At 43.3% G+C, this 16691-nt stretch overlaps 1 protein-coding gene across 1 annotated transcript in view; it reads left to right on the top strand.

Moving 5' to 3' along the window:
• Positions 1 to 2191: 2191 nt before the first annotated feature.
• The window catches only part of DNAI1 (dynein, axonemal, intermediate chain 1), a gene marked incomplete at both ends in the record, with an annotated part of 79400 nt that continues 64900 nt past the window's right edge, over positions 2192 to 16691 (top strand). Inside the window, one exon of the mRNA XM_010010335.1 lies at positions 2192 to 2436. Within this exon, the coding sequence (XP_010008637.1) occupies positions 2192 to 2436 (245 nt within the window). The remainder of the gene's footprint in view (positions 2437 to 16691) is intronic.

The following is a 16691-nucleotide window of genomic DNA, read 5'->3' as shown; positions in this document are numbered from 1 at the left end:
GGTTTTCTACAATCAGTGAACTAAATAGATGGATCTTTACTAATAGTAGCAGGATCATAGACTGAGCACTCAGACAGCCAGCCACACACAGACCTGCATATGGGTGTCTTACTCCACAAACTGAATCCCATGTTTCACTCTGCTAGAGCTTCTTCCCAAGATCTTGCTTTTCTCCTGCCTGGTTAACATGCAGGTGGACTTGCTAAAGCTGCTGAATTATTTTACCCACGAAAGGCCTGCTCCGTCGTCTCTAATTAAGGGACATGGCTGGCCTATGATACTGCCAGATAAGTGGACAGAGAAGCACCTCCAAAGCCCAGTTCAGATCTTTGCTGGCTGAATCAACCTCTGAAGGGGTGTCTCCTCTGCTGTCTGTCTAGGGAGCATGGGGAACAGCTGTCTGAGGCTCCTCAGTACAGTGTCAACAGGTACAAAAATGAATATGCACCAGAGACCTTCTGGAAATATGCCTGGCTGGTCAGCACACTCCAGGAGAAATAAGAGCCTGAAATAGGCTGAATTCAAAGGCTGTCTTACTAATTTGACTTCATTCTGCTGTGAGTCATGCCTGGTAGGTCATTTTCACAGCCCTCCCAAGTGTTTTTGCTCCTAAGGAGAAGTGGGATTCATCCTTATCACGGCTGAAGCTCAACTTCATACAAGTTCAATGACATTACTTGGCTAGGAACAAAAATAATTCTGTGAATTGAAAGGACAATTTATTATACTTTCTGCTGGAGAAAGTATAATCACTTCCTTTTCAGGTAGAATTCTAGGAATAAGCTTTCCACAAGTTAAAAATGTTATTTGGATTCTAATATGTTTAAAGTAACGCCAGCACTGCAATCATACCTTTCTGCAGAAAAAGGAAGCCATTCCCACTGCCTAGCTCAAATGTACAGAGATATCTGTGAAAATAGAGTATTCCCACAATCCAAATGCAAACCAGCAGTAATAGTTAATAGTTTTGTTGATGTGTGTTTATTTACTGGTTCTTTGAATGTCCTCTGTGTGGCCCTGATGAATTTGAGGTAAGCAACATCTGAACCTGAATGCTGATTTGGGATCAGCTTGCTGCCAAGGAGAGGTGTCTGAAGTTGGTGTTATCACTGGAGTACACATTTACCAAGTCCTTATCCTGCAGGCTGGTCAAAATAGTAAGAAAAGTAGGAAGCACTTTTAAAAGAAAATGACTGTTCTGGAAATAGGATGTATAGTGGATACTTGGTGCACAGGCAGCAGTAGGTTTGCTTCCCATATACTGTGTGCCCAAGGGCATTTGGCAATAAGAAAAAGCACGTGGAGGGATAGCTAGGATGCTGTCAGAAAGCACTGTTTTTGTAGATTAGGAAAGCTCCTTCTTTGCATCTGGAGAGCTTATGTACATCAACAATGTAAAAAAAACCAACATCAACAGCTTTTTTTCCCTTTTAAAAGAAATGAGAAATTGTTTTTGAGATAAGAAAAAAAAACCAAACCAACCAATACAAAACCAAAAAACCAAACCCCTCCTGACAATTACACATCATGATAAAAATAAAAAAGCACAAAAGAAAGATGTCCCTGTTCAGAATAGGGAGAGCTAATTTCAGGCAGTGCAAAGGGAAGATTAAAGTAAATAGAAAAGAAAATTGAAAGTCTTGGCAAAAAAAGAGAGCTTCTGTGCCAAGCAAGGCGGAGATGTTGGACATAAGCAGAAAATAAAGCTGTAGTGACTTGTGCATTTTACAGTTATGTGTAATGTTTTACAGATACTTCAATGAAATGATTTTCTTTGAAGAAGCAGTATAAAATCAAATATTGCCGATATAGAAATTGACATGCCACTATCCTTGGTTCAGCCTACATGTCTGCAATGCTAGTGAAATCCTAGCCCAAAGAAAGAAGTGCCCACAAGATTCTTTTTAACTCAGCACATTTTCTCGAAGACTTCTCAAGTCTCTCTTCTAGAAAAAACCTGCCAGACCAGTAGTTTTTCTGTATAAGCACATTGTCCTTTTGTCCTGAGGATGACATATCAATAGAGGAAAGGATGTTCAGGTGTAGGCACACTAACATGACTGTTTGGTCCTGTGATAGATGTCCTTCCCACATATCTTTGTGTTCAGGTGAGTGTTAGACTTAGGTGAGTGCTGTCAAACTGTAGAGAATCTTGGAAACTGATTTAAAAGCAAAGCTCCTCCTTGTTTAGATGACTTAATGAAACAGCGCCAGGGGATGCTTCTGCTCTACACCATGAAGAACCCCTCCTTCCCAGAGTATATCTTCAGCAGTGAGAGTGGCATCATGTGCCTGGACTTCCACGATGACTACCCCTACCTCATGGCAGTGGGCTTCTATGATGGCAATGTGGCCATCTACAACCTGAAGACAACCTCCCATCCCAGCTACAAGAGTTGTGCGAAGTCAGGAAAGCACACAGAGCCAGTGTGGCAGGTAAGGCTACTTTTCCTCTCCTTTAAGTGGGCTTTTAATTGGGCTGAGTTTGGGCACAGTAGGAAAAGTGCTGAACAGGGAAAAGTGTTGGTTTAATACATGCATTATTGATTGATTATTAAGCTAATTTTTAAATATACAGAAAGGCAAAACAACCACATCAATCTTTGGTCCTCAACAGAAATTAAGTATGTGAGCAACAGTTTGCTATTTCCCTTTAGTTTTCATCATTATAAATGACTTCTGTTTGGGGAGGAACTGATTTTGTCTCAGCAGACATGCAATGCTGTATGTGCTCCAAATACAAAATCACAGAGCAACAAGTGATGAGCACTGCTTAAAACGTGTGTCAGCCCTAAAAGAGAGCTCTGTCAGGCACAATAAACTCAGGGGCAGCCACCTATGGAATTGGCTGACTGGGATTCAAGACATACTACTTCGTAGCTGACCCTGAAATAGTCTAGTGAATTAAGAATAGCCACCTATGGAATTGGCTGCCACTGGGATTCAAGACATACTACTTCGTAGCTGACCCTGAAATAGTCTAGTGAATTAAGAATGGCGATGTGCAGGTAATGCTTTTAAAGTAATGCCACTCTGACATATGTCATAGAGAGTCACCAGATGGATGATATTGTGAAGGACTGGGATGAATGTTCTGTTACACCCAGCTAACTTTATAGTTATGTCTACAATATAATCCGAGTTAAGACTGAAGCACTGGAAGGCATTTGTGCTTCTGAACTCATTTATAGGAGTAAAAGTGTGGCAGCACGTATTTCAACAATGGTCTGTGCGCCTGCTGAGGTGCAGGCGTGTTTACAGGTGTTACTGCAAGCTTCTCCCACTGCCGCTTAGGCTTCCAGTATAAAAGCCTGACAAGACAGTAAGTCCTATGTTGCTGTCACCTGATTTAGGCTGTCAAACATTTATGCATCTAGGCACTCTGACAATGTTCCTTGTACTTTGGCACATGCCATGCATGGATTGTCCCCCAGCCATGGCTCCTTGTTATTGCATCTTCCAATAGAAGTCCAAGAAATCAAGGGATCCTGATGGGACTGCAGATGAATGTGAAATATGCCAAGAGCAAGATGGGTGCTTGCTATAAACAAAGATGTTATGCAAATGTAACATTTCAGAAAAGATCTGAATTTTCTATTTACTGCTTGTCTGTCTGAAGCTTTTCCTCTAGCAAACATTTTCAGCTCTTACAGGTTAATATGGTACCCCAGCCATGGGTTGTTATCATAATACAGTGTGTCAGGCACACAAAGAATTACAAACTTCTCCCATTGCCGCTTAGGCTTCCAGTATAAAAGCCTGACAAAACACTAAGTCCTATGTGTAGCTTTTCATGGTCTTGCTTCAGCATGCTACTGGGAGTTCAACAATTGTTACTGCACACTACAGATGCCAGAATCCCAGATCATTTGTGCCCCAGATGATAGTGGGAAGAACAGAGTATGCTTAAGGGGTGTTAGTGGACTCATCCTTACAGACCAGAAGCAGGTATATTCAGCACTAGAAGCAATCTGTACAGTGTTTTTAGAGATAGGTTTATGTGCACCACTTGGCAGCAAAGTGGCTAGGAGATGAAAAAAATCATTAGGTGCTCTAGGGAGATAGCTCTGGAAAGGAGACAAACTACCTCATGCATGTGGATAGATGTAGGTATGAGCAGACTTCAGTTCCTGCTTGTTTGTTTTATTTCCAAAGGCTGAGTGCTAAGAATCATTATTCTTGGTTTTCTTCTGCAATAAGGTACTGATATTTTTAGTAAACATTACAGTTTTTTACTTGCTGCAAAACTAGTGATTAAGGTTAGTAAGATTGCACAGCAATCAGGAGAAAAGCTTGTACTTCCGTTGGGAAAAATCAGAACCGTAGGTATTTGTCAATATCAGCCGAAAGGTTTAGTAAAGATTTTCAGTTCATTTGATGGGAGGAAAAGTGGCATGGGCTCTCTGTTAGTTTGAGACATCAGGTTGTTATTCCTCATTCAACATTAAATGATTCTAGAAAGTGATGCCTCATTTTTTATGTGAAGTTCAAAGATGCTCTGTTTTCCCTCACCAAGACCCCAGCTAGTCTGAAGCCTGATCTTTGTGTAGACCACCCTGTGCAGTCCTCACTTTTGTAGAGACTGCAAGTCTACAACTTTGAAGATCAATTAGGAATGTAACAACGTTCTCCTGAACAATTAGGAGCCTTTGTTCTCTGGACTGCCTGGCTCCTTCCTTTTGAAACAATACAGCTCTTTCACAAGGGAAGCAAAATGGGAAATGAGTAAAGCAGACTGACAGTTCTTTTCTGGTGCTATTTCATTTTCAGTGACTTAGTATTATCTCAGTAAGTTTGCATAAAAGAAAGCTGATGTAACATAGCCCATTATTAAAAGCAAAATAGAATAATATAAATTTTCTAATTCTGTTACCTAAGAATGAGTTTGTCTGCCTGATACTGCTCCCCATATTTTTAAAGAGCATAGCAATGGCTACTTATAGATTTGGCAATTGTCTTCCATGTATTAAGTGCTACTGCATTGTAAATAATGGAAAATTCTGCTTGCTTTAGATTTTGGATTTCTAACTCCTTACTGTCCAATGATTAAGGTCCAAAGCCAGAAAGGAATAAACACATACACAGATGAATGTATATGCATGTAGTGCAGTGTGACTAATCCATCACTGAACCTTTAGTCTTAGAGGAAGATAGAACTAGAGATGGTCTCCCAGGTCAGAAAGTTCAGGCCTCTGTCTTTGGCTGTGAACACCAGCCTAAAAGGAGTGAGCTCCTGGGAAACGGTGTCAAACCTGTTATGTTCTGCTGGTTGAAAGTCTATGTGAGGTTAAGCTAAACCTCACATTAATCGAAACAATTCAAATAATCAGCAAAATCTTCACACTCCCGTCATCTTCAGCAATGAGTACTCCTAGAAAACAAGTCCCTGGACAGGGTGTCTGTTTGAACCAATGGCTCAGTCCCAGGGCTTTACTCTGGATGTCAATGAACATGGCCAAAGTGGGACAACACGGCTAAGCTTTGGCACCCAGAGCCCACAGTCTCCTGTGGGGAGAAGTGATGCTCTGCTGGGAAGGTTCTCTCAGCATAGACCCTCTCCCTTTTCCAACCTTTGTGCTTTGTTTTTCATGCCTCCTTTCCTTTAAAAAAATATGATGACTAGAGTTTATTTACAGCTGAGAAGAATGGTGGGTTTTTTTACCTTTCATCACTGGGATATACTAAATATTTTAGGTTTGAAGCATTTTGGAGCTGGAACAGTTCAGAAACAAGGACTGATAACTGAAACTATCTGCTGCATCACAGTTTGTTTATGCTGTTCAATCTCCCTCCTAAAACACATCTTCAACACATTTGTTTCCACTGGTGCTTCCAGTTTACTTTCACATCAAACCAAAAGGATGTTATTTCTGCTTGCTGCTGGCACTAGTGCAGAGCCATGACTGCTGCAGAGGGGTGGAAATATGGGGGTTTTTTTACTTGCTCACCATCACAATTACTGGTTAAATTCCCACTGCAGTGTTGACACTAAGATCTGCAAACAGAACATTTCCTTTGGCTGTGCATACAGCAAATTTCAGCTGGGGCAGGCTTGTCCATGTGCACAGCGTGGTCTGGAATTGCTATGGAGAGATCAGTGGTTAGAAAAGCATCTTGGTTCATTGTTAATTTACTGGAGATGATCTGGCCTCCCTGAGGAGCTGGTTCCATGGAGCTTCAGATGGCATCCTGAAAGAATAATTTTCTGCCTTACATTCATGCATGGGGGGAGAAAGGGGTGGCCACCATTTGATAATTCTTCACCAAATGCTATTCAGGTTTAGGACAGGGTTAGGACATGCTCATGGTTAGGACAGAAAGGACAAGGCAGGCAGTAATAGCCTGCAAACGGCCAAAGGAAACTAGAGGGAGTGTCTGCTTGCAGAATAGCTTCCCAGTAAGACTTGTGGAAGTTCCATTACAAATGTAAACCAGATAAAAGAAAAAGTAATCTACCCTGGATTCGGAGAAGGCTGAATTCTGGTGTTCTCAACACAAGAAGGACGTGGAGCTGTTGGAGCAAGTCCAGAGGAGGCCACAAGGATGATCAGGGGCTGGAGCACCTCCTGTATGAAGACAGGCTGAGAAAGTTGGGGCTGTTCAGCCTGGAGAAGAGAAGCTGCGTGGAGACCTCAGAGCAGCTTCAGTGTCTGAAGGGGGCCTATAACAATGCTGGGGAGGGACTCTTCATCAGGGACTGTAGTGATAGGACAAGGAGTGATGGGTTCAAACTTAAACAGGGGAAATTTAGGTTGGATATAAGGAAGAAATTGTTCACTATACAAGGATGGTGAGGCGCTGGCACAGGGTGCTCAGCGAAGATGTGGCTGCTCCATCCCTGGCAGTGTTCAAGGTTAGGTTGGACACACAGGCTTGGAGCAACCTGCTCTAGTGTGATGCATCCGTGCCCGTGGCAGGGGGGTGGAACTGTATGATCTTGAGGTTTTTTCAACCCAAACCATTCTATGATTCTATGAAAACACACCTGAGACTTGCTCACTGGAATTTGTCCTTTAATTGTGTGATCCCTTCTTCACCTTTACTTTCTGTGCACTTAATCTAAGATCCTTAAATAATCCTACACTGAATCTTAGCAGTTCATGAAGCCATCCCGGTCTCACTGAAGTCTTGTTTTGCTGATGAAAGTTCAGTTACAGAATCCCTTTAAAGTCATCATGACCTGCTCTTCTCCACCCCACTCTGTGCTGATGGGCACAGCTCCACAAAATAAAAGGCCTCTCCAGGAAGCTGATTGTATTCACTGCACTTGAGGGTGTAGTGAATACAATCAGTGAGAAGAAAAAGCATTTTGTTCATAATCCACTGTCACACCAGCACTTTATTTCATTTCTTATGATGGGCAGTCGCCTAAATCTGTCATCTGCAGTCAGACAAACAGATTTTGCAGCTTGCATTGCTTCTGAGATGTTACAGCTTCATCTAATACTTTGTTCCTTTGGCTTCAGGCAAACAAAGAGTTTGATGCAAGGGAAATACAAGAAAAAGACAGAATGTTGCTATCAAGGTCAGAATAAAGATCGGCTTTCTCAGAACAGGCTCAATGCCCTTCCTGTTACCTTCACTGCTAAGGAGCAAAAAATAGGTATTTGTTGGGGATAGTTCAGTGGAAAAACCTTATTCAATTCCAAAACGATACTGTTAGGGGATAACTTTAGAGGAGAAACAGAAATCTTTAGAAGGAAGAAGAGTAACAGAGACCTGAAGCCAAGGAGGCTGGACCTGAGGTAAGGATGAGGAGCATCAGGATGTGAGCTGGCAAGTGGGAGAATGTAGCCTGAAGGGATAATAGGGCAGAAACCTGACAGTGATAATCATTTAGCACAAAACCTCTAGAGTAATGTAAGAAAACCACATCTCTCATACTAGCACAGTGCAATGTCCGCATAGAAGACTTCCCAGCCCCAGCTTTCTACTGCTTTTTGCTTGCTACCAGGCCTGCCTTGCGTACCTGGAGCAGTTTAACCTCTGATGTCTCAGGAGTAAAGGATGCCACTGTATCCTCACCAGAGAGGTCACTTCAGTCATTCAGCACATGCACAGAGGTACAGAGGAGTGGGAAGAGCATCCATCGGCCTGGAAGGGTGCACTAGGGGTCCAGAGACCACATCAGAGGCTTCCTTGTTGGAGCCGTCCTTAGCTGCAGTCCACCTCCCTACACTGAACTCTGCAACAGCAACAGGCTGTTGCAGCAGCAGTTGCGCTGGTCTGTTGAGGATCTGACACTGCATTCCTCACTGCAGCACTGTGAGGCATTCAGTGGCCCACAAACATCTGACACATTTAATCCCTTGTCTTCTCCTGGAGGAATATGGAGGCAGGAAGGGCTGTGCTTGGGAAGGATTGCCACATGCTTGCTGTAGGAAACAGGGTCAAAATCAGCCGCTTTCTGGTTGTCCTTATGCTCTGGGAGAGCTCATTGCAATTTTATCTGCTGGAGGAAATCCTGTCTCCAGTTAAACACTCCAGAGCTGTGTTTAACTATTTTTAGGAAAGGCTCTGCAGAGCCACAGAAATTCATCCGGAAGCTTTGGGGTCATTTAGGCATGGTGGAGGTAACTGAAAGTGCAAGACATGGCTGTGGCAGAAATGATGGATAAAATCTTTTGCAGCATCTTTGTACCTTGTTCAAAACCTTTTTGACACTTCTGAGCCACTTTAACATTAGGCACAGTAAGTGTCCAAATGCTTATTCCTAAGTGTCTTTGTCAATAATGACCAAAATCCCTGATTTTTTAACTTCAATGTTGTATTTTTTGAGATGACATCAGACTGAACCTTCTGGGGACTCAGTTTCTATAGCTGTTTATTTTATAGTGTGCCTTGGGTATGGATTCTTGGGGGTTAGAATTTCTCCAGGAAAACATCCCTTGCACATCATGTAACGTTTGTCTGAAAATGAGATTTTTCTGCTTTGATGCTGCACTTCCCTCTGTACTTTGTTGAGAAGCTGAACTTCCTTTCTGCAGTCTGCTCTCACTGCTGCTTGCTAAATACGTTCTTCTTGAGTGCTGTATTGTTATTTTCCCTCTCCTTCCTTTTACTTAAGATCCAAACCGTATTATTGTGGGTTGTCAGCCTGTCTCTTTTCTAGTGTCTGCAAGCAACGTATAAGTAATTTTCTTTGCCTCTTAGTCTTACTGGTCCTAGTTTGCAGAGGAAACTTCACTTATAAAATTTAAGAGTCTCTGAAGGCCTTGGGATGTTGGAAAATCTTAGCCTGAGGTTTAAAAGGACAGAGAAGTTTGGTTGCTTGGATCTTTGAATCCTTTTTTACTGCTTTATAGCAGTCTCAAAAGTTAACTAAGTATTTAATAGGAATCAGGAAATTATGTTGGATCTTAGTGGAAAAAATGTATTTCTTTTCTGGCCTATGGAATGTGACTGCTGGTTGCTGGATCTTCAGAATAGGTGTAGAAAGCATATGGACCAGATGGGTCCTAATGGCACTAATGCAGCCTGTGAAACAACAGAATGCTTCTCTGAAGAGGATGAACTAGAGATGAGATCAATAAGAGCAGAGCTAGATGCAAGTTGGGCAGGGATGGTGCAAGCAAGGTTACACAGATATATGGGGACCTGGGGCTGGCCATTGCTCCCACCCTTCTCCCACCTCTGGTGCCATGGCGAGCTGTCACATCTTAGTGTGGTATCCAGGACCCTCAGTACCTGGCAGGCCCTGGGGCCTTCTCTCCCCATCCCTGCTGCAAGCCCACTCGATCCTGTGATGATGGGAACCTTCTGTCAGTCACATTACAGATGCTGTCTCTGATTTAGCAGCATCAGACAGCTTGGAGATTTGGATGCAAGTCTGCATGCCATGTGTATCTGCTTTCCCTGCACATGGAACATAGCAAACTTCATATTTTGCCTGTAAATTGGAAATTTTGCTTGATGAGCACAGTCAGAATTGAAACCAAGAGCTGTGAATTGCAATTGGTTAAGTACCCACGAGCTTTGCTGGCCGCTGGTGTTCATTGCTTGCCTGCACGTTGTATCTGACTTGGGAACATGGCCACTGATTGGACAAAAATGTGAGAGTCTAATGTCTGGTTCCTCACTCCTCAGCTGATAACACACCAGCCTAATAAATACAGTCGGATGAGGCGTGAGGGAAACAAGCAAGCAGGTTGCTGGTGAAATGCTGTATGAAGCAGAACATCAGAATCCCAGCAGGAAAAAACAAACCAAAAGTAGGGCCAGCCTTATCCTGTGCTATTTATAGCTGAGCTCTGCTTCCTCCAGATAAATCTGAGTCTCTGAAGCATGAGTGATGCACAAGCCCCAGGCTGGGCCTTTGCCCTGCATCAGTTGCGCTCCCATGGCTGTGCTCTCTGCTCAGGTCAGTGCTGAGTCCCTCTCAGTATCACCAAATGTGCTCTCTGGCAGAAGAGATTTTGCTACCCTTTTCCTGTACCCCAAATTTGTGGGTGACGTGTGAACACAGCGATCAGGTGGCTGATTCTTTACCTCTCTCTGCTGATCTTGCACTGTTGAGTTCACTGATACTCAAGAGGTGGTGCCTGGGGCTATGATTCCCAGTGTCCTGTTTAACCCCATGTGGCAACTAAGCACCGCACAGCCACTCACTCACTCTCAGCCTGGTTGGATGGGGAGAGAATCTGAAGAGCAAAGAGAAGTAAACTTGCCTTTGGGTTTGCATGGGTTGAGGTGAAGACAGTTTAATGGATAAAGCGAAAGCTGTTCAAATAAGCAAATCAAACCACTTCCCATGGTCAGGCAGATGTTCAGCCGTCTCCAGGAGAACAGGGCTCCATCATGGGTAATGGTTACCCAGGAAGACAAATGCCATCACTCCACACCTCTTCCCTTCTTCTTCCCCCATCTTTATATACTTAGCCTGACTCCATACGGTATGGGATATCCTTTGGGTCAGTTGGGATCAGCTGCCCTGGCTGTGTCTCCTCCCAGCTTCTTGTGCACTCCCAGCCTACTCACTAGTGGGGTGGTGTGAGAAGCAGAAAAAGCCTTGGCTCTGTAAGCACTGCTCAGCAATAAAGAGAACATCCCTGTGTTAATAACAGTTTTGGCTGCAAATCCAAAACATAGCCCCGTACAAGCTAATATGAAGAAAATTAACTCCACAAAATCACTGCACCCAGGAAGATGCCATGAAAAGTGGAGGGCACTTGATCTAGTTGTGTGAGAAGAAGTGATTTCCAGAAAAGGAGTGTTTATGGGGCTAAATGTGAAGAGGAATTTTATTTTACAGTCTGTCCTCATTGCTGGTGAACACATCTAACTGTTTCTCCCCAGCTATCAGGAAGTTTTCAAGGACCTTAGAGGAGAAAACTTCCAGAATGCTTGTAGTAAAGCTTGCAAGTAGCCATATGCTGCTAGAATGAGAGAAAGCATTTGTAAATTTTTCAGATGGGAAGTTCCTGCTATTGCCTGTAGCAAAAGCAACCATCTTTGACTGGATAAGCCTGGTTTTGGCTGGCATCTATGAATAAATCCATCAACCAGCCTTATGCCCATGACACAGGTGACTGATGGCCTGTGGTCAAAGGCTGCTCCAGAAGCATCCAGGCACTGTGTGTTCTGTTCCAGGGTGTTTCGAGATGCTTTTGGTTATTGTAGTAGTAGGCTGAAGAGTTCTTCCTCTTGTATCCGTGCATGCTGAGATACAGTCCTGCCAAGCTGGCTGCCTTGGATGCTGCCTAAATTCTATATAGATGAAGCAGCTGCCATCTTTGCAGTACCTATCTGCTGTTACCAAGCCTGTCAGCCACTCCAACCAGCTCCTAACCAGCATGTTTATTAGGAAAGCTGTATTACATAAAAAGACAGTGGGTAACGTCAGGAGACATCTGACTAAATCCCTACTTCTGCTACAGATAAGATCGCAGGAAGTAGCTTAGGTCAAAGTTGCTCATTAATGGTGTAAGAGAGATGAAGGAAGCCCAAGCTGACTGGAAGGCATTGGGATCTTTGAACATTTTGACATACATCAGCTCTTTAAACCATTTCATCTCAAATGCAACAGTACAGCCAAGTATTTAAATATTACTGGCTCCCATTCAGGAGTAGTTAGTCCTTGCAGACCTTATCTCTTTAATGGCTTCTGTCATGGTGGCAAGTTTACTTCCTAAGCTGATCATTCTGTCTTGTTGCATGATTTCACAGTAAAACATCAACAATTTTTCTGAAAAGGACAGAATAGCACTGAGAACACTCCTTTGCTTAGCAGCTCCCTTATCTGCAGATTACTGTCATAGCTGAAATATTTGCATTTAAAAGAAAATGCAGATTTTAAGATAGGAGCATTTTTCAATGAATTTAAGTTTATATATACATATATGTAAATCAAAGTAGTATTTGCTTTTATCTCTCCATCAGCTTTTACTCACACTCAGAAGACTTGTCTGCTATGCAAAGCCGTCTCATCTATTGAATCTATTGAAGTGAATGAAGCAGTAAGAGTGTGGTTGAACATGATATACAGTAAACTCATGAGGGGTGAAACTGAACTTAAAATCAGACTGAACCTTTCTTTCTGAAACTGAGGAATTTCTGTGATTCTGCTCGTGAATCACAGAAATGAGAACTGGCAGAAGCCTTGAGAATGTCCTTTTCTTCCCACCATGCCATCACAGAAGTTGTGTTATTATTCCTGAAGTACTTTCTTCAAGATGAGATGGAGCAGCCTAGATGTCTTCGCCAGTACGGACATGAAGTAGGTACTGACATAGTAGGTAATGACTACTATTGACTAGTGACTAGGTAAGTGATTACCTACTATGTCTTAGTACACACCCCTTAGTGCGTGTAAAGAGGGTTTCTGTAATTCCTCCACCCCTCCATCAGTATCACGTTGCTGATTCCAGCACCAGACTCTAATCCTTTTCTGCACTACTGTCAGCCAGAAATTCACAAATTTCTCCATGTTTATATGGTTTCTTCTTCCTGTCTGTGTCCCTCCACACTTGTCTTTACCACGTTTCACCTTACTGTTTTCAGACTGTGCCTGCAGTTTGTCAAGATAACTTTGTGTCCTGATGCTAACAGAATTGTCTGTGTCAAATTGCAAATTTTGCAATCCACTGTGCAAGCTACTAATGAAAATATTGAATAGAACTGGATCCAGGACAGTCCCTTGTGGGAACCATCTAGAGATATTCTCTCAAGTGGTCAGGAAATTGCTGATTTCTCTTGAAAATTCATTTTCAGTCACTCATCCATTTCACAATAATTCCATATAGACCTTCTTTTCTTAGCTTGCTTCTGAAAACATCACAGGGAGTATGGAAAAAGCCTTGCAAAATTAAAGGTAAATAACATCTACTCCTTCCCTCTAATCCTTAGATCCATTAATCTGCCAAGAAAGGAAATAAATTCTGTTTGACAAGATCTTTCCTTGACAAGCCCTTATTCACTGTTCTTCTTATCCAGCACATACATATGGATGACTTAATGCTTTGTTCCAGCTCTCAAAGTTCAGCATTAGGATGACTGGTCCACAGACCTTTAACCTGTCCTTCCAGACAGGTTTTGTTTTGGGTTTCCTGCAGGCATTTTTATCCTGTTCCTATCTTCCAGGATCTCTCCTGACCTCTAGTTTTCATAGACAATTCCTAATGATACAGAGGTTACTTCAGCTGCTCCCTCTAAGTACCCTAGGTTGAATTTCAGGAGGCCTTGCAGACCTGGATATATCACCAGTTCTGGCCTGTATTCTTTCAAGTACATTTTGTTAAGTGTCTAGTTACAATTTGTCTTTTTATATGGCACTGAAAGAAGCCTTAATACTTCTGCTTTACCTGTGGTTTGTTATGGGATCTGCCTTCCTCTTAGTAAGCAATAAATGAGGTCTAAGAGGCAGAGGCTCAGATGAATCTTTCTGGGCTGTATGACTTTGGCTCCATACAGGCATTGTCATCCTGGCCTGAAAAGTGACTTGCCTTTCAGAAGACAGCGTCCAACTTTTTCCTCATGCGGGTGTCTCAGGCAGTGTCCTCCAACTCATGAGGGCTGTTTTTCTCCATGAAGTTTCTGGATGCACAAAGGCTCGAGTCAGACAGTGCAGTCCAGCATCCCCTTTATGGCAGGCTGGTTATTCCTCTCTGGGGTGGGTGCTATTCTTTAGCTGTGTCTGGATTAATTCATTTGCTGTGCTTTTACCAGCACTATGTCTAGAGCTCAGGAATGTAGATGGGGACAGGGACTAGGCTTTCAGATAAGGCTTTCTGAGAACAAAATCAAAAACTAACATCTATGACAGTGTGTCCAAAACTCTTTCTGGTTTTGGTTGGTTTTTTTTTTTTGGAGATCTTTCATTCTTGCTAGATGTTCCAGACCAGAAATGCTGTCTGCTTCCCAGTGTAATAGACAGAAATGGTAAAAAGCCCTGCTACAAACCAGCAATCTCTTTTTCTGAGCATGCACCACAGACAGGACCCCTATATGCTGTACCTTGCCATCCTGGCTCCAAGACAGGCATGGTGGTCACCCCCTGGCTCTGGTTTCCCTCATTGAGGAATCATGTGGGGGTTACCATGGCTTCTCCTTGCCTGCCTGCCCGGGTATGCCTTTGGGAGGAAGACCAGACCCACATGCAGCCAAGGCACAGCCAAATCTTCTCCTGCCACAGTGGTATCATATGACCAAAGTCCAACCAGGACCCAAGAGCTCCTTTTGCCCTGAGTATAGATTTAGCCAAAGAAGCTGACTCTGACCTAAATCTTAGAGTAAGCAGTCTGCACTCACTTATCATAGCTCTTTAAAAAATACATTATAGCCTCCAGTCAAACTGAGTCATCTGGATTTAGCTCATTTTTTTGGTAAAGATTGAAGCTTTCTGTCTTTCTTCTCCCCACCTCCACACAGGATAACTTGTACTGCTGTCCAAGATACCACTGGGGACTCCAGACACTGCCTTTCTCCTCACTTCTAAAATTTGCTTTCTCTATCTCTTGCTACACAAAGACTGATGCTGGAGCTACTTTGCGTGTGTGTGAAGTGGCCTGTGCCTTCTGGGTCATAAGCTGAATAATGCTGAGGGGATTCCTGTGACTGATTGCAGGAGAGCTTCCTTCTTGCATGTATTCCTCCAGGTGCCTGGCCTTGGCTTCACTTCTGATACCATGCTGAGAATCCTCAGCAGCGTGGCAAGGTCCAGTTATGGTGCCAGGCTGGGGTGCCTGGCAAGCATCAAACGAAAAATAGCTGGCAGAGTTCTTGATGGATGGCATTTGAGGACTTTGTTGTAGAAGCACTACTCCGCCTCAGCACTACTTTGCTCCAGCAAAACAGGAAGTCGTCAGACTCGGGATAAGTTAACTGTCTTAGGGGAATAGTGCAGCAGATCCCTTAGGCAAACAGCAGAGGCAAGGGACAGAGGGAAGAGAATAAACAACAAAAAACCCCAGCAATTTGTCTTTGACAGGAGGAGAATGTGAAAGATTTCTTCTCTGCTGATAATGACTTGATGTTTCCGGATGCCAGTCTGCTGAAAGTTGCTGGCAGGAACCAACAAGAAACACATTTGAAGGTGACAGAGGGAAGAAATGAGAACTGTTTCTTAGCTCAAATCAGACTGCTGTAGGGGAGTCCAGGAGAATATTCACACCAAGCACAGGGGGAGATCAGCCTGGCTCTGGAAGATGTGACCTATGGAGCAGTTTATTGTAGATCAGCACTTCAGCATGAGCCCTCAGCATGATGCTGAGACAGACTGAAAAACAGAATAGCAGCAAAATGGAGAAAATATCTTTTACACAGACCAAAGGTGCTCACCAGTGGGCTAACACATCCAAGACTGGAAGGGTACTCTTGTTTGGAGTCTGGTCTGTCTGCCTCTGCAAACATCTCACTGTGTTCATCTGTCAGCTGGTGACCTGCAGATCGTGTGATGGATGCGAGCCAAACTGCAACCATGAGAGCTTGCTAAATCACAGCACAGGTTCAGCTCTTCTTCTACCTTGATAAAACCCCAGACTGTGCTGGTGCTTTGCTTTGATCCAGGCTTGTGCATAGACATTGGGGAAATGTGGCTTTGATGGTGGGTCACAGGACAGGCACAGCTAGAGCAAGCTGGGCGCTGATTCCCTCACTGTGTCTGCATGCTCGCTTAAGGAGCAGGTGCTTGCCAGTGGGAAGCCTTGAGTAAGAGTCTTCAGCCAGTGTGAGTGTAACAAGTGTCCAAATCTCCCTTCTTAGCCCTTTGTGCCCCAGGTATGGGGAGAACAGGGCGGCTGGGAAAGCCCAGAGGAAGCACTTGTGCTCCTCTGAGGTACTGTGGCTTAGTTCAGCTGTGGAGCCAGATGGGTGAGCTCCCTGAGTGACAGGGCTGGGCAGAATGGCAAGCTCTCCAAGAGGGGCTCATACAGCTGCATCTAGAGCTCGTCAGTGAATTACGAGGAAACTCCTGAAGTACAGACATGTGTCTAAAGCTGAGTATTAGAGAAAAGCACAAAGATGAACTAATAAAGAGAAAATGGAAGTGCAAACTGAGCTGTGATTATTCTGGGTCATAAAACAGAAGGGAAAATATTTGGGAAGTGTATTAGAAGTTAAAAGAATGAAGAATGAAGACTCATTACTAAAAAAGCTTTCAGCTAATAGTAAGTGATAAAGAAGCATGAAATATTTGATGCTGTATTGTTTAATCTTACAATAAGTGTCTGAGACTGGCTGCTTAGTATGATTAATGT

The sequence above is a fragment of the Nestor notabilis genome, unplaced genomic scaffold, assembly GCF_000696875.1.
Source record: "Nestor notabilis isolate BGI_N333 unplaced genomic scaffold, ASM69687v1 scaffold9972, whole genome shotgun sequence".
In the NCBI taxonomy this organism is placed as follows: Eukaryota; Metazoa; Chordata; class Aves; order Psittaciformes; family Psittacidae; genus Nestor; species Nestor notabilis.
Note: the sequence above shows the minus strand (reverse complement) of the source record. Positions and strands in the feature narration are given on the sequence as shown.